Raw genomic sequence first — 18,698 nt, 5'->3', positions numbered from 1 at the left:
CATACCTTTATGCAAAAAGTTAGCCAACTAATGGTAAAAAGCCATTGCTTGTAGTGACAGGGCTAAGGAATGGCTACGAACAAGGATTTGTGATCCATGCTGTGTCTTACCGTTCATCCTAGCAGAGCATGTGTTATGGTTTTCTTCAACGACAAGTGGAAAGTTCACTGGCAAGTAAATGGCAACCAAGTATGTCACATAGTCACACAACTGATGTGCACCAACTTCAAAAAAATTAGTAGGAGGCACATATTGTTCCTCACGTACACATGTTGCCCATGCATCAGCAGTCAATTCCGTTAACACTTTCTTATTGTAGCTATTGCAGCTATGGCCATGTTGTGTTCAATATCACATGCTTGTAGTAAAACACGACAGAATTCAGGGGATGGAGATCATCAAAATTGTCATTGACATCAAGATTACCCAGCATAGTGTTGACTTGGAGCACAGCGTTTGGCAAAATCCTCATTGGGTCATGAAACTGTGCAAATGCAAGCTAACTTGGCAGAGGAATGCATTTTTATATCTGGAGCCGGACGAAACCATTTGTGCCCACCACGCTGGCTTAGCAAGGCTATGGTGTTGCGCTGCTAAGCAAAAGGTCATTGGATCAAATCCTGGCCACAGCAGCCGCATTTTGATAGGGGTGAAATGCAAGAACGCCTGTGTCCCGTGCATTGGGGGGCATGCTAAGGAATCCCTGGTGTCAAAATTAATCCGGAGACCCCCACTATGGCGTGCCTGATGATCAAATCATGGTTTTTGCCCATAAAACCCCAAAATTCAACCACACTATGGGTGCTTCAGAGTACCTGATAGTTATGTATACATATTGCTGCATACCAGATTGTGTGTGTGAAAGCATTTTTGCTCTCATTATTGTCTATTTATGGTGGTTTGTGGAATAATTCATGTTCAAATGCTTCTTCATTGTGTGTATAGCTTCGAGCGTACTTGTTTAGACAATGGGAACAGTGTGTTTTGATGTTTGTCAGTGCATACTGTGGTTCAATACATACTGCGTGTGTTACTCAGAATTATACACTACCAAAGGGGCACCTGTCTATTCATGAGTCTTCTTCTTTTTTTCACCTAGCTTGAGCTTGTCAGTCAGCCTATCTTACAGGAAGGGTGCCCTAGTGCTTCTTAGGAAAGTTGATATGTTTTAATTATATGAAAACAAAGCCCCAGCAGAAACAAGGATGCAACGATGAAAGTAGTTGGGTGAGCACTGAACAGCTGGACTGCAAAGGTACTTTTCTCATCACTTTTGTTTTTCAGTCCTCATTTCCTTTCACACCTTGCTCTCTTAAGATGAGCCACACAAAGGCGTTGCCTCATTCCTGTGTGCTCCCCATAATTCATCAATGCAGCTGTCACCTTTGCCAGGCAGGCTCATTAGGCAGTGCATGCACAGAAACAAAACAGACTTGAACCAGCAGCACTTAGCTAGAAGGTGCTGATTCATGCCAGAGCACAATGCTCCCACACTCTAGACAAGTGAGCTGGGGGCTGTATATTTTGTCCCTTTGCTTTTTGGAATTTAAGTTCACCTGTGCTTGCATTTCATTTATTCTTATAGTAGTGCCGCATTTTTAGTTCCTAGTTTGCTTTCAAGTTAGTGTGCATCCACATTGCATAAACTCTTGGCAGAAGTTTGTTATACACGGAGCAAATTGTCAGGCTGGTTTCATTATGGTTGTAGTATACTGTGAATCAATACTACATGTCATAAAAATTCGACTTGACTGGGCTTGACTCTTTTTTTCACTATTCAGCACTGGAAGAAATGGAAAGGGCCAAAGCTGCTGGTGCTGGCCAGGAGCTGGCTGCCCCAGGGGGAAGCAGCCAGGGTGGAAAAGAACGAATGGGTGGGCCCCGGCGACCCTGGGTGCTGTTGAAGGAGGGTGCCCCGCCTGACATTGTCAAGGATGGCATCTCCGAACTGCCCACTGACAACCACCTGGCATATGATCAGCTGGAGAAAATGTCCAGCGTTCTGCCCACAATGTGGCTGGGGTCACAAAATGGAATGTGAGCACATAATGCGTGGCTTCTGACAGTATATGTGTGCTAAGTTTTCCTCCTCTTCTGTACTTGAGCTGGCTGCCTATGCTCAACCAGTTCACCCTTACATATTATATACACAGGTAAGCCTCAATATAATGATGTACAGTTAAACCTCGATATAATGAACTTCAATATATCGAGATTCTCTATATAACGAAGTATTTCATAACCTCTTACCCATAGAACACCATTGATACGATCTCGACAGGGTGAGGTGGGTCTTCACTGAAAAAATTGGGAAACAACGACAAAGCCAGGCATCGTGGTGATGAAAAAAAGTAGAAAATATTGTATTCACTTCATTGGCACATGGTTGTGACTCTCCCAATTCTAGAGCAGTTCTGATCAACATGGAGGCCAGGACGACCTTAAATAACCCCTGGTGGTCCTGTGGTTGTCGACGTCTTCGTGGGGAGCCTGTGGAAGTAGGTTCTGCCGTCAGCGACTTCCTGCCCTTCAGGTTTTCTTTACTTCGTCCTTCCCTTTGTGTCAGCTCGGGAAAAAAGTGGCGACGCCGTTTCGGAGAAGAGGAAAATTATGTTGACATGGAGATGCCTGCGTGAACGCTTCTCACACTTGACAGGTCAATCATACGGGGGCCATGACCGCCTTAATTACCCCTGGTAATCTGGTGGTCCTCGCTGCCTTCTTGGGGAACCTGTAGAAGTAGGTTCTGACGTTGGCGACCTCCTGCCCTTTGGGTTTTCTTTCCTTCGTCCTTCCCTTTGTGTCAGCTTAGGGAAAAGGGGATGACGCCATCTTGGAGAAGAGGGCAATTATGTTGACATGGAGATGTCTGCTTGAACGCTTCTCACACTTGACAGGTCAGTCATACGGGGGCCATGACGGCCTTAATTATCCCTTGCGGTTTGGCGGTCATCACTGTCTTGGGGAGCCTTTGGAAGTAGATTTTGCCGTCGGCGAACTCCCAACCTTTGGGTTTCTTTCCTTTGTCCTTCCCTTCGTGTCAGCTCAGGGAGAAAGGGGTGACGCAGTTTTGGAGAAGAGGGCATTTATTTTGACATGGGCACGCCCGCTTAAGCACTTCTCAAACTTGACAGGTCGAGGTCCAGACTTACCGTAACAGCCTTTTCTGGGTCGAGGTAAATCATCTTGTCATGAGGACGTACGTGCGAATGCCTCTCGCACCCGACAGCTTGATCATAACACCATGTAATTAGAACCTCAATATAACGAAGTGCGTATGCGATTTCAATATAACGAAATTTCGCTACTGCCGCAAAGGAATACCAAGACAATATTAGTGGGACGTCCGCAACCGCCTACGTATGCAGCGTGCGAGGTCGTGCGTACGTAGTGAAGTGCACACGCACGAAACGGCAATTGTTGGCTGGACGCAAAAGTTGAGAAGTGGATTGCTGACTAGCATGCGCAGGAGCTGGTAGTGTGCTACTCTGCGCTGCCATATGCCAGCTTCTGGAACTGTGTAGCCAATATCAGCTGCCACAGAGTCAAACCACAAGGTGGAGTCATATTTTCGGCAAGAGCCATATTGAAGAATGCGCTCTCGTAGACACGTGAGAACACGCGAGAATGTCCCGCAAGAGTTGCGCAGCCCAGAGCGGACGCTATGCAGCTTTTGAAAAGCTGCGGGTGCACGCAAGAGACTGTGCGTGCTCCTGCATAATGCGCATGCGCACTAAAGATACTAAAGATACGATTTTCTGACCAATGTGATGCCGAATCGTCACTGCTGACGCAAGCTTCAGTGTTGTCAATTTTTTTTCGTGTTGAAGGGCAAGTCCACATATAATGAACAACTGGTACAGTGACCACTTTTCATAGAAATATCGAGTTCATTATAAATGTGTTTGACTGTAGATGTATGCTGGGCCTAATATAAGGCATCTTTTTCTTCTTTTTCTTTTCAGAATCTACGTGCATTCATCTGTGGCACAGTGGAGGGTATGCATAGACTCCGTTAAACTTGCTGACTCGGTGCTAAGCATTGTGTAAGTTCCAGGCCTCTGGCCTAATTTTAATTTATTTTATTTTCACCATCTTGTGGAAATACCATGGTCACCTATTTTTCTCTCTTTCTTTCTTTTCTTGTTTCTGACTTGCATTGTTGTTGGTTCAAACCTGATGGCGCATTTTGATAAACGGCGAAATGCAAGAACACTCCTGTACTTACATTTAGGTGCATGTTAAAAAACTCCATATGATCAAAATTAACCTGAAGTCTGCCACTACGGTGTGCCTCATGATCAGATCGTTGTTGTGGCACGTAAAATACCAGATTTTTTTTCCCTGACTTCTTGCTCCCATTGCCCTTCCATTCCGTTTGTTGTACCTCATGCAAAGTGGCTTATAAGCAGTTACAAAGCATGACAACAGATCTCCCTGCTCTTCAATAAAGAACTGTCTCCCTCTACTTAATGTTGCTTGAATAAAAGCTCCAAAAATAAATAAATTCTGGGGTTTTATGTGCCATAACCACGTTCTGATTATGAGACACGCCATGGCAGGGGACTCTTGAATAATTTTGACCACCTAGCATTCTTTAACACGCACCCATTGCATGGTAGAGATAGAAGTGGTTCTTTATGAAGAAGGAAAAGGTTAGCACTATCTTCTGCAGCCCATGAGGGAGCATGGCTCAGTGCCAACTGAGAGGTGGAGAGTGGGGGGAAAAGACGATAGGATATGAGAAGAAGAAGTTGTCGCCAAGGCGGGGGCGAAGCAAACTGGTAGGCTGGAGATCAGTGGGGCTGGTCAGAATGGTAGGCCTTGTCAGCCAGTGACAGATCGGTCATGAGGAGCCATGGGAGGACCGCATGGTTTGGCAGACTTGGGGAGGGTGCTGGGAACCAGTTGCCTAATAGGCGGTACAGTCTCGCCGAGAGCCCCGTCGAGTCGAGGAATTCGATGATGCTGAGCAATGCTGGAAGCTGGTTACAGTGGGAGGGGAAAAGGATGTCCTCTCTGGCAGCAGGAAGGCCCAGGCGGCAGACTCCTGAAGGAGCCGGCCTCGATGTTGGAGGTATGCCGTGCAGGCACAAGGTGGTGTCCCAGGGTTTCAGACTCCCCACGGGAGCCACAGGCCAGTGAAGCAGCGAGCCCAAGCTGGTAGCGACGTGCCCCTGTCTAGCAGCAGCTGACCCTCAGGCACAGCAAGAGCGAAGTCTCCCAGTGAGCAAGGCCACGTTGTGGAAATGGCCATGGAGGGTGGCCAGGGACATCCATTTGTCCAGGTGGCAAGCCAGGAGATGCCGTCGCAACCTATGCTGTGCGAAGTCTTCTTGTCACTGCAAGGCTGAGAGGGACCGCAGAGTGGTGGGCGCTCTTTGAAAAGGTGTCAGCCTTCTCGTTGCCTGTGATCCCCATGTGGGCTGGAAGCCAGTGCAGGTACACCAAGCCGCCCACCTCTTGGAGTGCCGTTAACCTGGTCGAGAGTAGGGTGAGAAGAGCCACCTTGGAGTCTCCAAAGATGGCTGCCGGGGTCGCTGGCAGCTCCTCCTTGAGAAGGTCAACGTGAAGGTGGAGGCCTGCTACCTCCGCTGCTTTTGAGCTCTCCTGTGCTGGGAGGCGACCCAGCTTGCTCTTCTGCAGAGCAGGTGCTACGCAGGCAGCCATTGATGAGCCTGTGTCTGGTACCACCGAGCCATCGACGAAGGTGTGGTGGTAATGGTCCCCATGCCTCCCGGGAGGAGAGAGGCTGCTGTCTGCTGGAGGGCACAGATTGTGGAGCACCTCGTCCAGACGCCCGGTAGCACTGTGGTGATTTGGACTGGTGGGGATGGCTCCATTGCTTTTGCTGGCGTGTTCCCTACGACCTCCTCATAGAGGCAGTACAGCTGCCACGTCTGTGACGAGGGCCGGAAGCGTAGGCGTGCCAGGAGGGTACGGCCATCTGCGGCCCAGTGTAGGCGGTCAATGTGCCGCAGCCCCTGTTGCAGGAAGAGGAGTGACAGGGGCCATACTCCTGCCTCGGCAAGAGTGGCAACCACTTGTGAGGTCTGAGGAAGCCCAAGGCAGAGCCACACTGCTGACCGATCGATGCTGCTGCTCCAGCTTCCTCAGGCGTGGTGACGGTAGTGCAACCAGTGGAAGGGCAAACCACAGCCATGATGTGGCAGAGGCATCATGGAGCCGCAGGGGCCACCTGTATGTACTGCACGGTACACACGCATTTTTGCATTTTGCTCTCATCAATATGCAGTTGTCATGGCCAGGATTTGATCCATTGACCTTAGTGCTTAGCAGTGCAAAGCCATAGCCACTACGCCACCATGGCAGGTAAACGTGCGAGATATACACACCCACTATCAATTTTGTTGGCTCTTTCATGCTCACACTTTGCACAGAGGATGCACTTTGTGGTACACACAGTTACGATACCACATTTGTGGCATTACTGGGCTGTTGTGTTCTGTATAGATCAGAAATATGTGTGTTGTTTGCAGCAGTGCCATGCCTCTTAACCCTTTCGCTGTCGGACGTTTCTGACCGTGACGCACCCCCAGTGTCGGCTTGGTTTCAGGGAACGAGCATAACAGGGAATGCACATAGCAATTTATTTTTGATTATGATTGGTATACAAATAACATAGTCAATGCAATATACACATTTCACTGTTCTGCAGCTGTTGTTAGTAAACATCATCATCATCATCAGCCTGACTATAAAATCCCTTCAACATCCGAATCTGACGATGCGGAACCCTCTTCCTCGCATGCGACTCTGTCCGAGTCCGAATCCGAGCTCGGCTCGTATTCTGAATCGGAATTGAGCCACCGCTCCAATGAGCAGACGAAGGTCCCGCGCGCTGAGCCATCCGAAAGTAATCGGGCGCAGGGAGGATGCGCTTTCAGTCGCCCGCACAACGGAGATAAATGGGACGTTGCGAGATCAAGATGACAGAGAGAGATGGAAAAAGGCTAAACAAAGTTCGAAGGGCTTTACGTTTACTGCTGCAAGAGCGAAAGAGCAGCGAGAGAGCGAAAGCAGCAACGAGTCACTCTTTTCGGAGAGGCAACGGCATGTGCGCCTGAACTTGACGCGTCGTAGCAGGCACACCAACAGAAGAAAAATAAAAACCTTCAAACCAGCGGAGATTGCAGAACAACCCTTGAACCCATAACCACACGCGCGCGACGCATGATACAGCGAACACGGAGCCACCGCGCCACTCAGCAAAGAGAAAGTGGGGAGTGGCAGTCGCGCTGTACTCTTCAATACATGGAGTAACACAGGTCGGGGCGAATATACGAACTTTTAGAAAGAGTCAACAGATAGCGTGGCCAACCCAGGAGCGCCAGCTTTGCGCTCAGGCGCGAAATTTTGAACGCACGATAGAGAACGTACCGGTACGTCAGTGGCACTGTGGGTGGGAAGCGCGATGACGTACCGGTACGTCCGTGACAGCGAAAGGGTTAAGAGATAGAAAAAGGGGGAGAGAGAGGGAGAGGGAGGGAGGGAGGTATTTTGGTGCAACATAACATTGCCATAATATGCTGCTGTTGTCTGCCATCATCTGAGTGACACATGATGTGCACTGTGTTTCAACATTACAATGAGAAATGGCATCACCAATTTACGTTAAATATAACTATGTTTTTGTTGGGTTCTCTTACGTGCATAGAATTCATTATCTTTGAGGAATAATGCTACTGCTGGTTGTGCTGAATGAAGCACATTTTCAAGCATGCTCAAACAACTGGTTTAACATTATCTCTGTGCAATTGTTTCTCTTTCAGCCATGTCAAGGGTCGTGTGTTTGCAGCCTTGGCTGACGGCACTGTTGCAATATTCCATAGAAAGCAAGGTATGCTGCATTTTAGCTTTTAAGCTGTATTTGCACAAAACACATTTCTAATATATTCCATATATAAACATATTTCTTTTGATGCTGTGCCTTCCACATTGCTATTACAACCAACAAAATATACACTGTACGTAATCTGCTTCAATCTTCACCCGCCACGGTTGCTTAGCGGCTATGATGTTGGGCTGCTAAGCACGAGGTTGGAGGATCGAATCCCAAGCACGGTGGCCGCGTTTCAATGAGAATGAAATGTAAAAGCACCCGTGATCTTGGATTGAGGTGCACATTAAAGAACCCCAGGTGGTCCAAATTTTTTTGAGTCGCTGATGACGGCATGCCTCATAATCAGAAAATGGTTTTGGCACATAAAACCCCATAATTTAATTTCTTCTGCTTGAATCTTCAGTAGTGTTTTGACCAAGATGTAGTTGCAGTTATTGCATAGCATAAAGTAGGTGTGACCATGCAATGTGGTGCCGCACAAGGAATAGGTATGCAAAAGCTAAAACGTATGGTCTATGTGGTTATCATTTTCATCTGTAGTAATATTGATTGAGGTAACAATCCTATGCTGCTGTACATTTGTTGTAACATGTTTGCTGCTTGCAATGTTATATAGTGTGCCTAACTTCTTCTTGGGAGGTATTGGCTATCTTATAACAGCTTCCGGCTTGTTTCATGCATTGTCTATTCAGACGACCATGTCCATGTAAATGTGGACGAAATAATTTAATGTTTTGTACATGCCTGCTTAGCAATTTCATTGGCAAGGCTTGTTTTTCTTGTTTTTTTCGTATGAGATGATCATGTTATCTATAGAAATATTTGTGTCGCTCTAATGTATGATTTGATCACATAAGGAAACACTCAATGAAAATCAAATAAGGAATAAATTCATTATTTATTGTGCATACAAATATTCTTGTATTTACGTACATTCTTCTATTGTTTGGCAGCTTCTCTAATTGAATTGGTGTTGGTTCATGCTCTCATTTTCATATATAAGTGCATTTGTATGCTTTGCTTCTTTTTGAATGTCACTGATAGTCATTGACAATATGTTTTAGATGACCACTGAGCTCTGCCTGTTAAGTCCACCAGTGACTTCTGTAAACCTTACATATGTAGCTTGTACTGTTCCCATAAAACATCAACAAAAATAAGAAAAAACTGTGATGTAGTGCTACCTGCTCAAAGTGTGTGTTGCTGAATTTATGTCCTTCACTCAGATGGCCAGTGGGACCTGAGGAACTACCACCTACTCGACCTTGGGAAGCCACACCACTCGATTCGGTGTACGACAGTTGCCCATACAAAGGTTTGGTGCGGCTATAGGAACCGGATACATGTGGTCCACCCCAAGACACTCACTGTAGAGGTCAGTTTGAATGTGGAGCAATTAATTGGGGTTGCTTGAAAGAGAAAATGAATGTTCACATGTTTGCATCTTAAAACTTTCAGGGTCAATAATGTAAAAATATGGTGCCATTAACAAGTCCAAAATGGTCAATGCTGTATATTTACGGCGCTGTCTGTACGTTTAAAAAGCGTGCCAATTTGCTCATTTTTTCTTTCCTAGCATCTGCTGCCACTATGTGGGAATACAGGAAATTTCTTTCTTGCACCTCCCTCTCTCGGTTTTCATTGCATGGTTTGTTTTAGAGCTAGTTCGCTCCGGCGCGTCTATATACTACCGCTCACGCATTGGCGTGCGCGTGGGCGGGCGGCGGTTTGGGTTTTGTTCCGCGGGTGGTTTCGGCTTCTTGCACTCGCAAAACTGATGGCTGACTAATCGCTCAAAGGGCAGCCACCTGTTGCTTGCTCATTTAGTGCTCCCAAGGGTGAGGTTTCCTTTTCTTTTTTGGGGGGAGACTCACAATATCTAATTGCATCTGGTTGGCGATAAGATAAAGATTATCGGAAGTTTGTCACACATTTTGCTTTTTTGACGAGCACACAACCACACAGTTTTTTTGAGTGTGCTCACCTATGCAGTTCGATTACGCCGTAGACGTAAATATTAGTGTAAGAGCAGGAACATTTGAGACCTGAAAGATATTCTCGTGTGCGCATGTTCTAAGCCTTGAACTATAACAATGCATCAAATTTTTAATTCTTATAAGTTTATTTCCTTTTCTTATTGTTGTTATTCATGAATAAAGAGTACATATATGCTAACGTAAAATATTTTTGTTCTCGCTTTACGGTCACCCTAGAAAAATTACTGTAAATTTTTTCGAAATAGGCCACTCAGAAGAATTGACATCTGCAATAAAAAAAAATATCGACCCTGGGTGGTTGCATATGGTGCACAAAATCGATCCTAAAAGGGTTAATGCTTTCCTTTAAGCTGTCTTGGAGAATGATGATCCTTTTTTTCGTACTAGAATTATGTTACCTATTTTCCAGTTTTGCAACACCACTCCAGATGAGAATGATTGCTGAAAGATATGACACAAAAATATACTAGAGATGTGCGCAGTGTTCTTAAGCATTTTGGAATTGATTCCATCGATGTCAGCCGAGGATGTTAATTTGAGGGATTCTATTAGCTTGGTGATACTGTGTGCCTCAAGTGTTATGTCTGGCATGGTTGCATGATTGAGGTATAGACAGTATGGGAGGTCACTGTAATGTTCAGAAGTGAACACGCAAGAGAAGACAGAGTTTAGTGCTTCAGATACTGTATGGTCGGCAACACGGTTATTGTCATGATCATATAATAATAATGGTTTACGGTTACTTGGGTTAATGTATTTCCAAAATTGTTTCAGATTGTTTTGCAGCATGTTAGGGAGTGTTGTTGAGTAAAAGGTTCGTTTAGCTGTTGCAGCCAAAGAATCAAACGCCTTTTCACTGGCGTAATATTTTTCCCAGGCAGGAGTGGTATCGGATTGTTTGGCTTTGCGAAATAATCTTTTCTTTTTATTGTTTAGTCGTTTTAATGTGTTGTTGAACCATGGGGACGAAGGTCGCTTGGTAAAGGTGATAGTTGGTATGTAAGTCTCAGTGAGTTCAATCATTTCATTTTTAAAAAGCGTCCAGTTGGTGTCCGTTGTGTGCTTCGGGAAATCTATAATATACCAGCTGTAAAACTCTCTTAGTGCATTGTTAATACTGATGTAATCACCTTTATCGTAAAGTGTTATTTTCTTTTTTTTTTTTTTTTTGCTCTGAGCTAGTTGCCAGGATAATTCTGCCTGCAGTACTGAGTGATCACTTAGTTCTGGTAGATGTGTTAACGAAGAAACACTGTCTAGATGGGATGTTAAGATAAGGTCAAGTATGTTAGAGCACTGTTCGTTTTTTCTCGTTGGGGTAGATACTAGCTGCGTCAAACCAAAGGTGAGGCATGTGTTAAGAAAATTACATTTGAGGTTATTCTTAGGCTGCGTTATGGCTGGTTCGGACCATGTTATATCAGGAAAGTTAAAGTCACCTAAGAGGAGTAGTTGCGCATGACTAAATGAACTTCAGAATAGTGGCTAGCCGGGCTTGTTGGTACGAACGCATTCTTTTGAAAACAGCGTGAATAACGGGACACAGAAAGAGGCACATGACACAGATACTGGGTCATGTGCCTCTTTCTGTGTCTCGTTATTCGCGCTTTTTGCAAAAGAATGACTAAATGACTTCGTAACAGTTTGCAGTGCCTTGTGGAAGTGAACAGTGAAGGAAGCATTCGCGTCGGCGGGTTGATAGCATACACCGATAATAAGTTGTAGGTATGAAGAACTGCACAATATGAATAATATTTCTAGAGGTGAAGTGATGTTGACAATGGAGCAACAAAGGCTGCGATGGGGAGCTATCAGAACACCTCCTCCGTGCTTGCCTACGCGATCCTGCCTAAAAATGTCAAAATTAGAGAGGAATGAATTAAGCTCTGTGTTATCGACAGTAGAATTCAGCCACGTTTCTGTTATTATGAGAAGCTTACAATCAGAAGAATTGATGAGGCTACAGAGTGCTTCGCATTTGGGCAGCAAGCTACTAATGTTAGTATAAACAAATGATACAGGGATGCTATCTGGTTTTGTGGTAGTGCGTGATGGTAGCTTTGAAGTTGATATAACTCTGTTTGTTGTGTTATCATACTTGTAGGTTCTGTTCTCCATATTAGTTTATCGTACCCAAGTTTGAAAGGTTTCTGCTGCGACTTGCCAAACTCGATTAGTTGTTTATGTGCATGCTGAGTGTTAGTTGAGTAGTCTTCTGATATGCGGTGGTTGGACTCTTTTGGTTGTTTAGCATTTATAAGAATACATTGTTTTATTTTGAAATGTGCTAACTTGACAATTATAGGTCTGTTTCTATTAGTGCTGTATGGAGGGTAGACGAGGTTGGCCAGCCTGTAGTACTAGCGCGCTGAGAGTAGAGCGAGCCAACACCTCGCGCGACGGCATACAGCAGGCTGCAGATGTGAGGTGGCACAGAGCGGTATTGGTATTTCCTGGCACACGACTGAGGACGCTCCGCCAGGCAGCTGCATCCCGCAAGCCAACACACTGTAAGCCGGGCGTGCCCGCAGGCTTTGTGGCGATTCCGGGAGAACAGTAGGCGCCAACGGGAAAGCAGAAAACTGTGAGCAGCTGTAAGGCAAAAAGGCGTCGGGGGTCAGTGAACTGCATTGTCACAGTGCTGCCAAGCCCACATTATTACAATATTATTACATTATTGGGGTTGTATAAATAGGTAACCTTAAGTTAGGAAACTCAAATCGCTGGGAGTACAAAAAGAATGCAAGGAGAGTACAAAAGAATGGCAAGGGACTACAGTGGAGCTTGGTTTCTGCACACGCTAAGCCCTTGGTACACTATTTCTAAGATTCCTTATTCTTATTGTATATTGTTCTAATTGTTCTTTTTCGGTCTACCTATTGCTTATATTTGCTTTAATGTATAGCGTTTACTGAGGAAAGCCTAGGCAACCTTGACACACTAGTTCCCGAAGTGTGGTCTGCGGCTCACTGGGTACACTTGTGAGAGTTCTTGGGTGGTCTGCATTATGGGGTATGCTTTGTGTGCAGTCAGTGCGAAAGGCAATCTCTGGTTATAGCCACACGCGGTCAGCTTGTAGCATGGGCTGCGAACACGTAGTGAAAGTAAATTGCAAACATTGTGGATTTAGGCAAATAATACGGAACAACAGTATGTGCAAGACAATATTTATTGCTTGTACAATAAAATTGATTATCATCAAGCAGAGGGGCATCCCCTTTGCAAACAGTAGAAGTAGAGGAGTCAGCTCACTTCTTGTTGCACGTGTTTGGGCAATTAGCTTATTTGCCAAGACAGGGACAAGGATTCTGTCTGAAGGTACTACAAGCTGTAGACAGGGCCAGAGCAACAGGGACTGTCCTGATTCGAATCTTGCGTCCCTCTCATGTTTATTCAGTGAAAAGGCTGTTCTTGCTGAGAAGAGAGGTACTATACCTTCTCTCCCATGAATCTGGCGCAAGCGTGTGCAGCTACAGACTCCCGCTAATACGAAGTTCACGGGGACCGCAAAAAACTTCGAATTAAACGAACTTCCAATTAAGCACAAAACACAAAAAACAGCACTTTATTTGTGGCGAAATCGAGTATTTTCTCTAAGAAGAATAGTCGGTCATCTTGCTTTGCTTCTTCTTGCCGAATCGTGCTGCTGAAAGCAAGTTCTGCAGGCTGTAGACGTGGCGGAACGCTTCTTCCGCGTTACCTTCAGCCGCAAAGAAGCGCTCCGCGAGAGCAAGGCCCGCAGCTACATCGGCAGCCTTAGGTTGCGGCTCGCCTTCAACGTCATCGTCGCTTTCTTGGGTCGCTTCCTGGGGCCAAATAATCTCTACAATTTCACTATCCGTCAGCGCACCGCACGTTTCGACCGCCTTGTCTACGGCGACGTAATCTTCAAAATTGACGTTCCCAAGAGCATCACCAAAATCAGTGCCGTCAAGCTCGCTTGTTGATGCTTCCTCCGCTGAAATTTCAGAGGCATCCTCCAAAGAAGCTGCCACAAAACCGCAAGCCCTGAAGCAGTTCGCGATTGTTTTTTGCTTCACACGATCCCATGCTCACGCCAACATGTGGATGGCACTAAGCAGGCTCACATCGTACTTTGTGGAGCTATCCATACACAAAATCATGCGCTCGGGGAGGTGCTGCCTGTACAGGACTTTAACATTCTTGATGATGCCTTTGATTGTTGTGTTTAGTAACTCAGGGACTTGCTTGCTTAGTAACTCAGGGGACCAATTGCAATGCATGCTCACTGACCTGGAGAGGCAAAGCAGAAGAGTGGGTCTAAAAATTAATCTGCAGAAAACTAAAGTAATGCTTAACAGTCTCGGGAGAGAACAGCAATTTACAATAGGCAGCGAGGCATTGGAAGTCGTAAGGGAATACATCTACTTAGGGCAGGTAGTGACGGCGGTTCCGGATCATGAGACGGAAATAATCAGAAGAATAAGAATGGGCTGGGGTGCGTTTGGCAGGCATTCCCAAATCATGAACAGCAGGTTGCCATTATCCCTCAAGAGAAAAGTATATAATAGCTGTGTCTTACCAGTACTCACCTACGGGGCAGAAACCTGGAGGCTTACGAAAAGGGTTCTACTCAAATTGAGGACGACACAACGAGCTATGGAAAGAAGAATGATAGGTGTAACGTTAAGGGATAAGAAAAGAGCAGATTGGGTGAGGGAACAAACGCGAGTTAATGACATCTTAGTTGAAATCAAGAAAAAGAAATGGGCATGGGCAGGACATGTAATGAGGAGGGAAGATAACCGATGGTCATTAAGGGTTACGGACTGGATCCCAAGGGATGGGAAGCGTAGCAGGGGGCGGCAGAAAGTTAGGTGGGCGGATGAGATTAAGAAGTTTGCAGGCACGGCATGGCCACAATTAGTGCATGACCGGGGTTGTTGGAGAAGCATGGGAGAGGCCTTTGCCCTGCAGGGGGCGCAACCAGGCTGATGATGATGATGATGATGATGATGATGATGATGATGATGATGATGATGATGCCTTGGTCCATTGGCTGCAAAACAGCCGTTGTGTTTGCAGGCAAAAATGCGAGGCGTATTGCACTCAAGGCTGGCACATTCACGTGAGCACTGCAGTGATCGACAAGGAACAATACCTTGCGGTTCGAAGCAGCAAACTTGCGGTCCAATATGCTTATCGAGCTCTTGAAGATTTCGGCCGTCATCCACGCGTTTTTGTTCGCCTCATAGTCCACAGGCAGCGTCTTCACGCGTTTAAAACATCTCGGCTTCGCGGCTTTCCCGATCACAAGTAACCGACATCGTTCCGTGCCAGTCATGTTTGCCGCGATCAGCACCGACACTCTCTCCTTGCTGCGTTTGCCCCCTGCACAGTCGTTGCCCTTGAATGTCAGGGTCTTCTCTGGTAGAAGCCGATAGAAGAGTGCAGTCTCATCTGCATTGAAGATGTCTTCCGGTCTGTATTCGGCGAGATATTCACGCAGCTTTCCGTTCTTCCACGTGGCGCATGTTTCCTGGTTAACGGACGCCTTTTCACCACACACGCTCTTGAAAACCAGGTCATGGCGATCTTTAAAGCGCATCAGCCATCCATCTGACGAAACGAAGTCATCGATCCCCAACATTGCTGCAAGCATTCGGGCTTTCATCGCAACAATGTCTCCGCTGAGAGGAAGTTTGTTGCTCCTAGCCTCCCTAATCCAAACCAGCAGGGCCTTCTCCAACTCTAGGTAAGCGCCGGTGCGCATTCGCTTCCGAGAAGTCTTGAACTTGTCGTTCTCAAATGCATCCATTATTGTGCGCTTGTTCTTGATGTAATTTGAGAGCGTGTTCGGCTTGATCCCTTACTTCTGCGCTATGTCTTGTTTGGCGGCACCTCCCTTCTCAACTTTCTTCAAAACCTCGACTTTCGTTGCCAGGTCGAGCGTGCGATAAGAGCCACGGTTTGCCATGGCTATAAACTGCGCGACTAGGTACGGTCAATTCCGAATCACTCGTGGAACAACCTAGCCTACGAGCTTCCCGCACAAAAGCACTCGACCAACACACGCCTCGACATACGCTGCACACGCTGCAAGACTAATCTCGCACAATCTTGCCACTGCCAGTATGCAGCGCTGCGTGCACCTATGGCACCCGCGTGGCCTCCGCGATCAGCTCCGGCCACGCGCGGCAGTCGTGCGTGGCCTCCGGCGGGAGCCGCTTCGCCTCCTGCCGGAGTTGATCGCGGAGCCCACGGCAGCCGTAGCAATGAATAATCGCGCTGCTCCAAGAAGGATGGCGTTGTGGGCGGCTGCGGTGGCGATGACACCAACGCGGAGCACGGAACTGTTGCAACACTTGAAAAATTGCACATTCTACCAAAGAATGACGGTCACCTCGAGGATCCCGGCTGAATATTAACTTCCAATCAAACAATATTACTGGATGAGGACTTCGAATTATCGAGCGATTTATTCTATAGGATTACATGCAAAACTGACGGGACCAGCACTTCACTTCTAATTAACAGAAAATTCCAATTAAGCGGCTTCGAATTATCGGGAGTCGACTCTATGTCACAGCAACAGCAGTGAATGGGAGAATGTAAATATGGTGTGCCTTCTCCTCATTCTCATTACGTTATCACACGTGTTGCCTGGATTGCACACTGATGTGACTTCTCTCATCAGTGTGTTTGGAACTCCACAAGTGAAGATTATTGTTTGATAGAACCAATAAGCAAGGTGCCTGATGAGGTGTGCTGCCTCTATGCTGTTCAGAAGACATCGTTTTGTTGATTTATTTTTTTTCTTTTATACTTTTATTTTGTTGCGATGCATGCTGGATATTCGAATGGGTGTGTTTTTCCTATACAAGAGAATGCTGCCTATGTTGTTTTCAGCTATATTAAGATATTAAGAACCAATGTACTAAATCTGTGTATATTTTTCAGCATTCCTTTGATGCTCACCCAAGGAAGGAAAGCCAAATTAGGCAAATGGCCTGGGTTGGAGATGGAGTTTGGGTGACAATACGACTGGACAGCACCCTGCGACTATACAATGTTCACACATACCAGCACCTGCAGGACATTGACATTGAGCCCTATGTTTCCAAGATGCTGGGTATGCTATTCCACCTGAGGAGAAAAAATGTTTATTGGCTAGCTGCCGTTGCTCTGGCCGCATAGAAGTAAAAAGGCCAAGCAACTAGTGCAAGCCTGTTTCCACCACTATCATTATGCAATTGTAGCATGACTACACAATGTATTTCTATTTATGCCACATGGCATGCTGTAGTTCTAGTATGCCTGACTGCGCTGTGAGATCACCGGCTTTTGCAACTTGCGTTTGGCTAAAGAGATGTAAATTTGTCTAACTAGCTTTTTTTCGTTGTGTCAGTTGCATTCTCTTATACAGTTTCATTACAATGGCTTATAGTCCTATCCAGTTGCTTATTGGCTTCTGCATTTATCATCTACTGCATTACTGTTGCTTGCCATCACATCTGGCTAGCAGCCATTAGCAGGAATGGAAGAAATGTCTGTGATTGTTTTTAAAGCAATCAGGCAAAATTTATATGCATTACAAAACTGTAGAAGGGCGAGAATGTAATGTTTTCTACAATGTAATGTTCAGTTTAGGCATCTCATTAACTGTAATGAATTTAAGACTGAATTTATGTCATCAGCACAGAACAAAGCTCCTTGATGCATGATCATGGCGAAATGTCACCAGGCTGAAAATTGTGACTTGAAGACTCTTTCAGAGAAATTTTCTGAAATTAGCGTTCCAAAAATGGCACCCTCTAGGTTGGAAGTTGCGTGGATCTGATTAACTTTTCAGTGAAGTAGGAGGCTCCATTACTACTGCTAGAGAAATGTGTGAAACACACTACTTCTCTTCCTTTGTTTTCCTTCTTCTTTCTTCTTTTCCTCCCCCCTACCTCCTTAACATTCCTGATGGGAGGGAATTCAAACCTAGTAACTTCAATTCCAGACTTCTGGGCTGAGTCACTTTTGTTAATGGCAAAACGAATCTGTTTGGCAGCATGGAAGATATAAAGTGCATGGGGTTGTGCTTGCAATTCCTCAAAGTTTCAGTGACAAAGGATTTAAGGAGTTGTTTTATGTTGCATCCCGTTCAGGCACGGGCAAGCTTGGATTCTCGTTTGTGCGCATCACGGCTTTGCTGATTTCCTGCAACAGACTCTGGATGGGCACCGGCAATGGCGTCATCATCTCTGTTCCACTTTCGGAAGGTGAGTTGCAAGTCTCTGTACTTTGTCAAAGTCAGTGTTGTAAATACGGCTGACTTTTGATAATTCAAAATTCCAGTGTACTTTTAACATGAATATTTTTATTGCCCTGCAGTGTTTTCATTCTGTTTTCTAGCTGCTGAGTTCCAAGCAAGACTATCAGTTAACCCAAGCCTATCGTTCTCCCTTTGCATCCCAAATGTGCATGTACAGGGACTCTCTCCCTTCTGTCTGTTGAAGTAGATATATCATATGTTCCGGTGTATAAGACACAGCTTGCTTCCAAAATTTTTGATGATGCGTCTTGTGCAGTGGTGTGTGTTATACAGTTAAACCTTGATATAACGAACTTTAATGTAATGAAATTCTAGACATAACAAAGTATTTAACCTTTTATAACTTCTTATCAATAGAGCACCATATATTTTGAATCTCTATATAGTGGTCTGTGCTTATACTAGATTTCACCGTAACAAATTTACCCTGCCGCTGCAAAGGAATACCAAGACAATAAATGTAAACTTCCGTGGATGCAGATGGCACAATGCTTGAATTATATGCAGCTACTTGCAAATGCACCTCTCAAATCACACACCGTGCGACCAAAAGCAA

General features: G+C 45.6%; 1 protein-coding gene across 10 annotated transcripts in view; it reads left to right on the top strand.

Annotated features, from left to right (window-relative positions):
- The window catches only part of syd (JNK-interacting protein syd), a 95,805-nt gene that overhangs the window by 66,321 nt on the left and 10,786 nt on the right, over positions 1-18,698 (top strand). For all 10 annotated transcript variants that reach the window (XM_065434321.2, XM_065434320.1, XM_065434324.1 and 7 more), the window contains 6 exons: positions 1,782-2,037; positions 3,966-4,046; positions 7,794-7,861; positions 9,091-9,239; positions 16,783-16,954; positions 17,976-18,089. In XM_065434321.2, coding sequence (XP_065290393.1) covers positions 1,782-2,037; positions 3,966-4,046; positions 7,794-7,861; positions 9,091-9,239; positions 16,783-16,954; positions 17,976-18,089 — 840 coding nt within the window. The remainder of the gene's footprint in view (positions 1-1,781; positions 2,038-3,965; positions 4,047-7,793; positions 7,862-9,090; positions 9,240-16,782; positions 16,955-17,975; positions 18,090-18,698) is intronic.

The sequence above is a fragment of the Dermacentor albipictus genome, chromosome 3 (assembly GCF_038994185.2).
Source record: "Dermacentor albipictus isolate Rhodes 1998 colony chromosome 3, USDA_Dalb.pri_finalv2, whole genome shotgun sequence".
Taxonomy (NCBI): domain Eukaryota; kingdom Metazoa; phylum Arthropoda; class Arachnida; order Ixodida; family Ixodidae; genus Dermacentor; species Dermacentor albipictus.
This window is presented reverse-complemented; position numbering and strand designations above follow the sequence as displayed.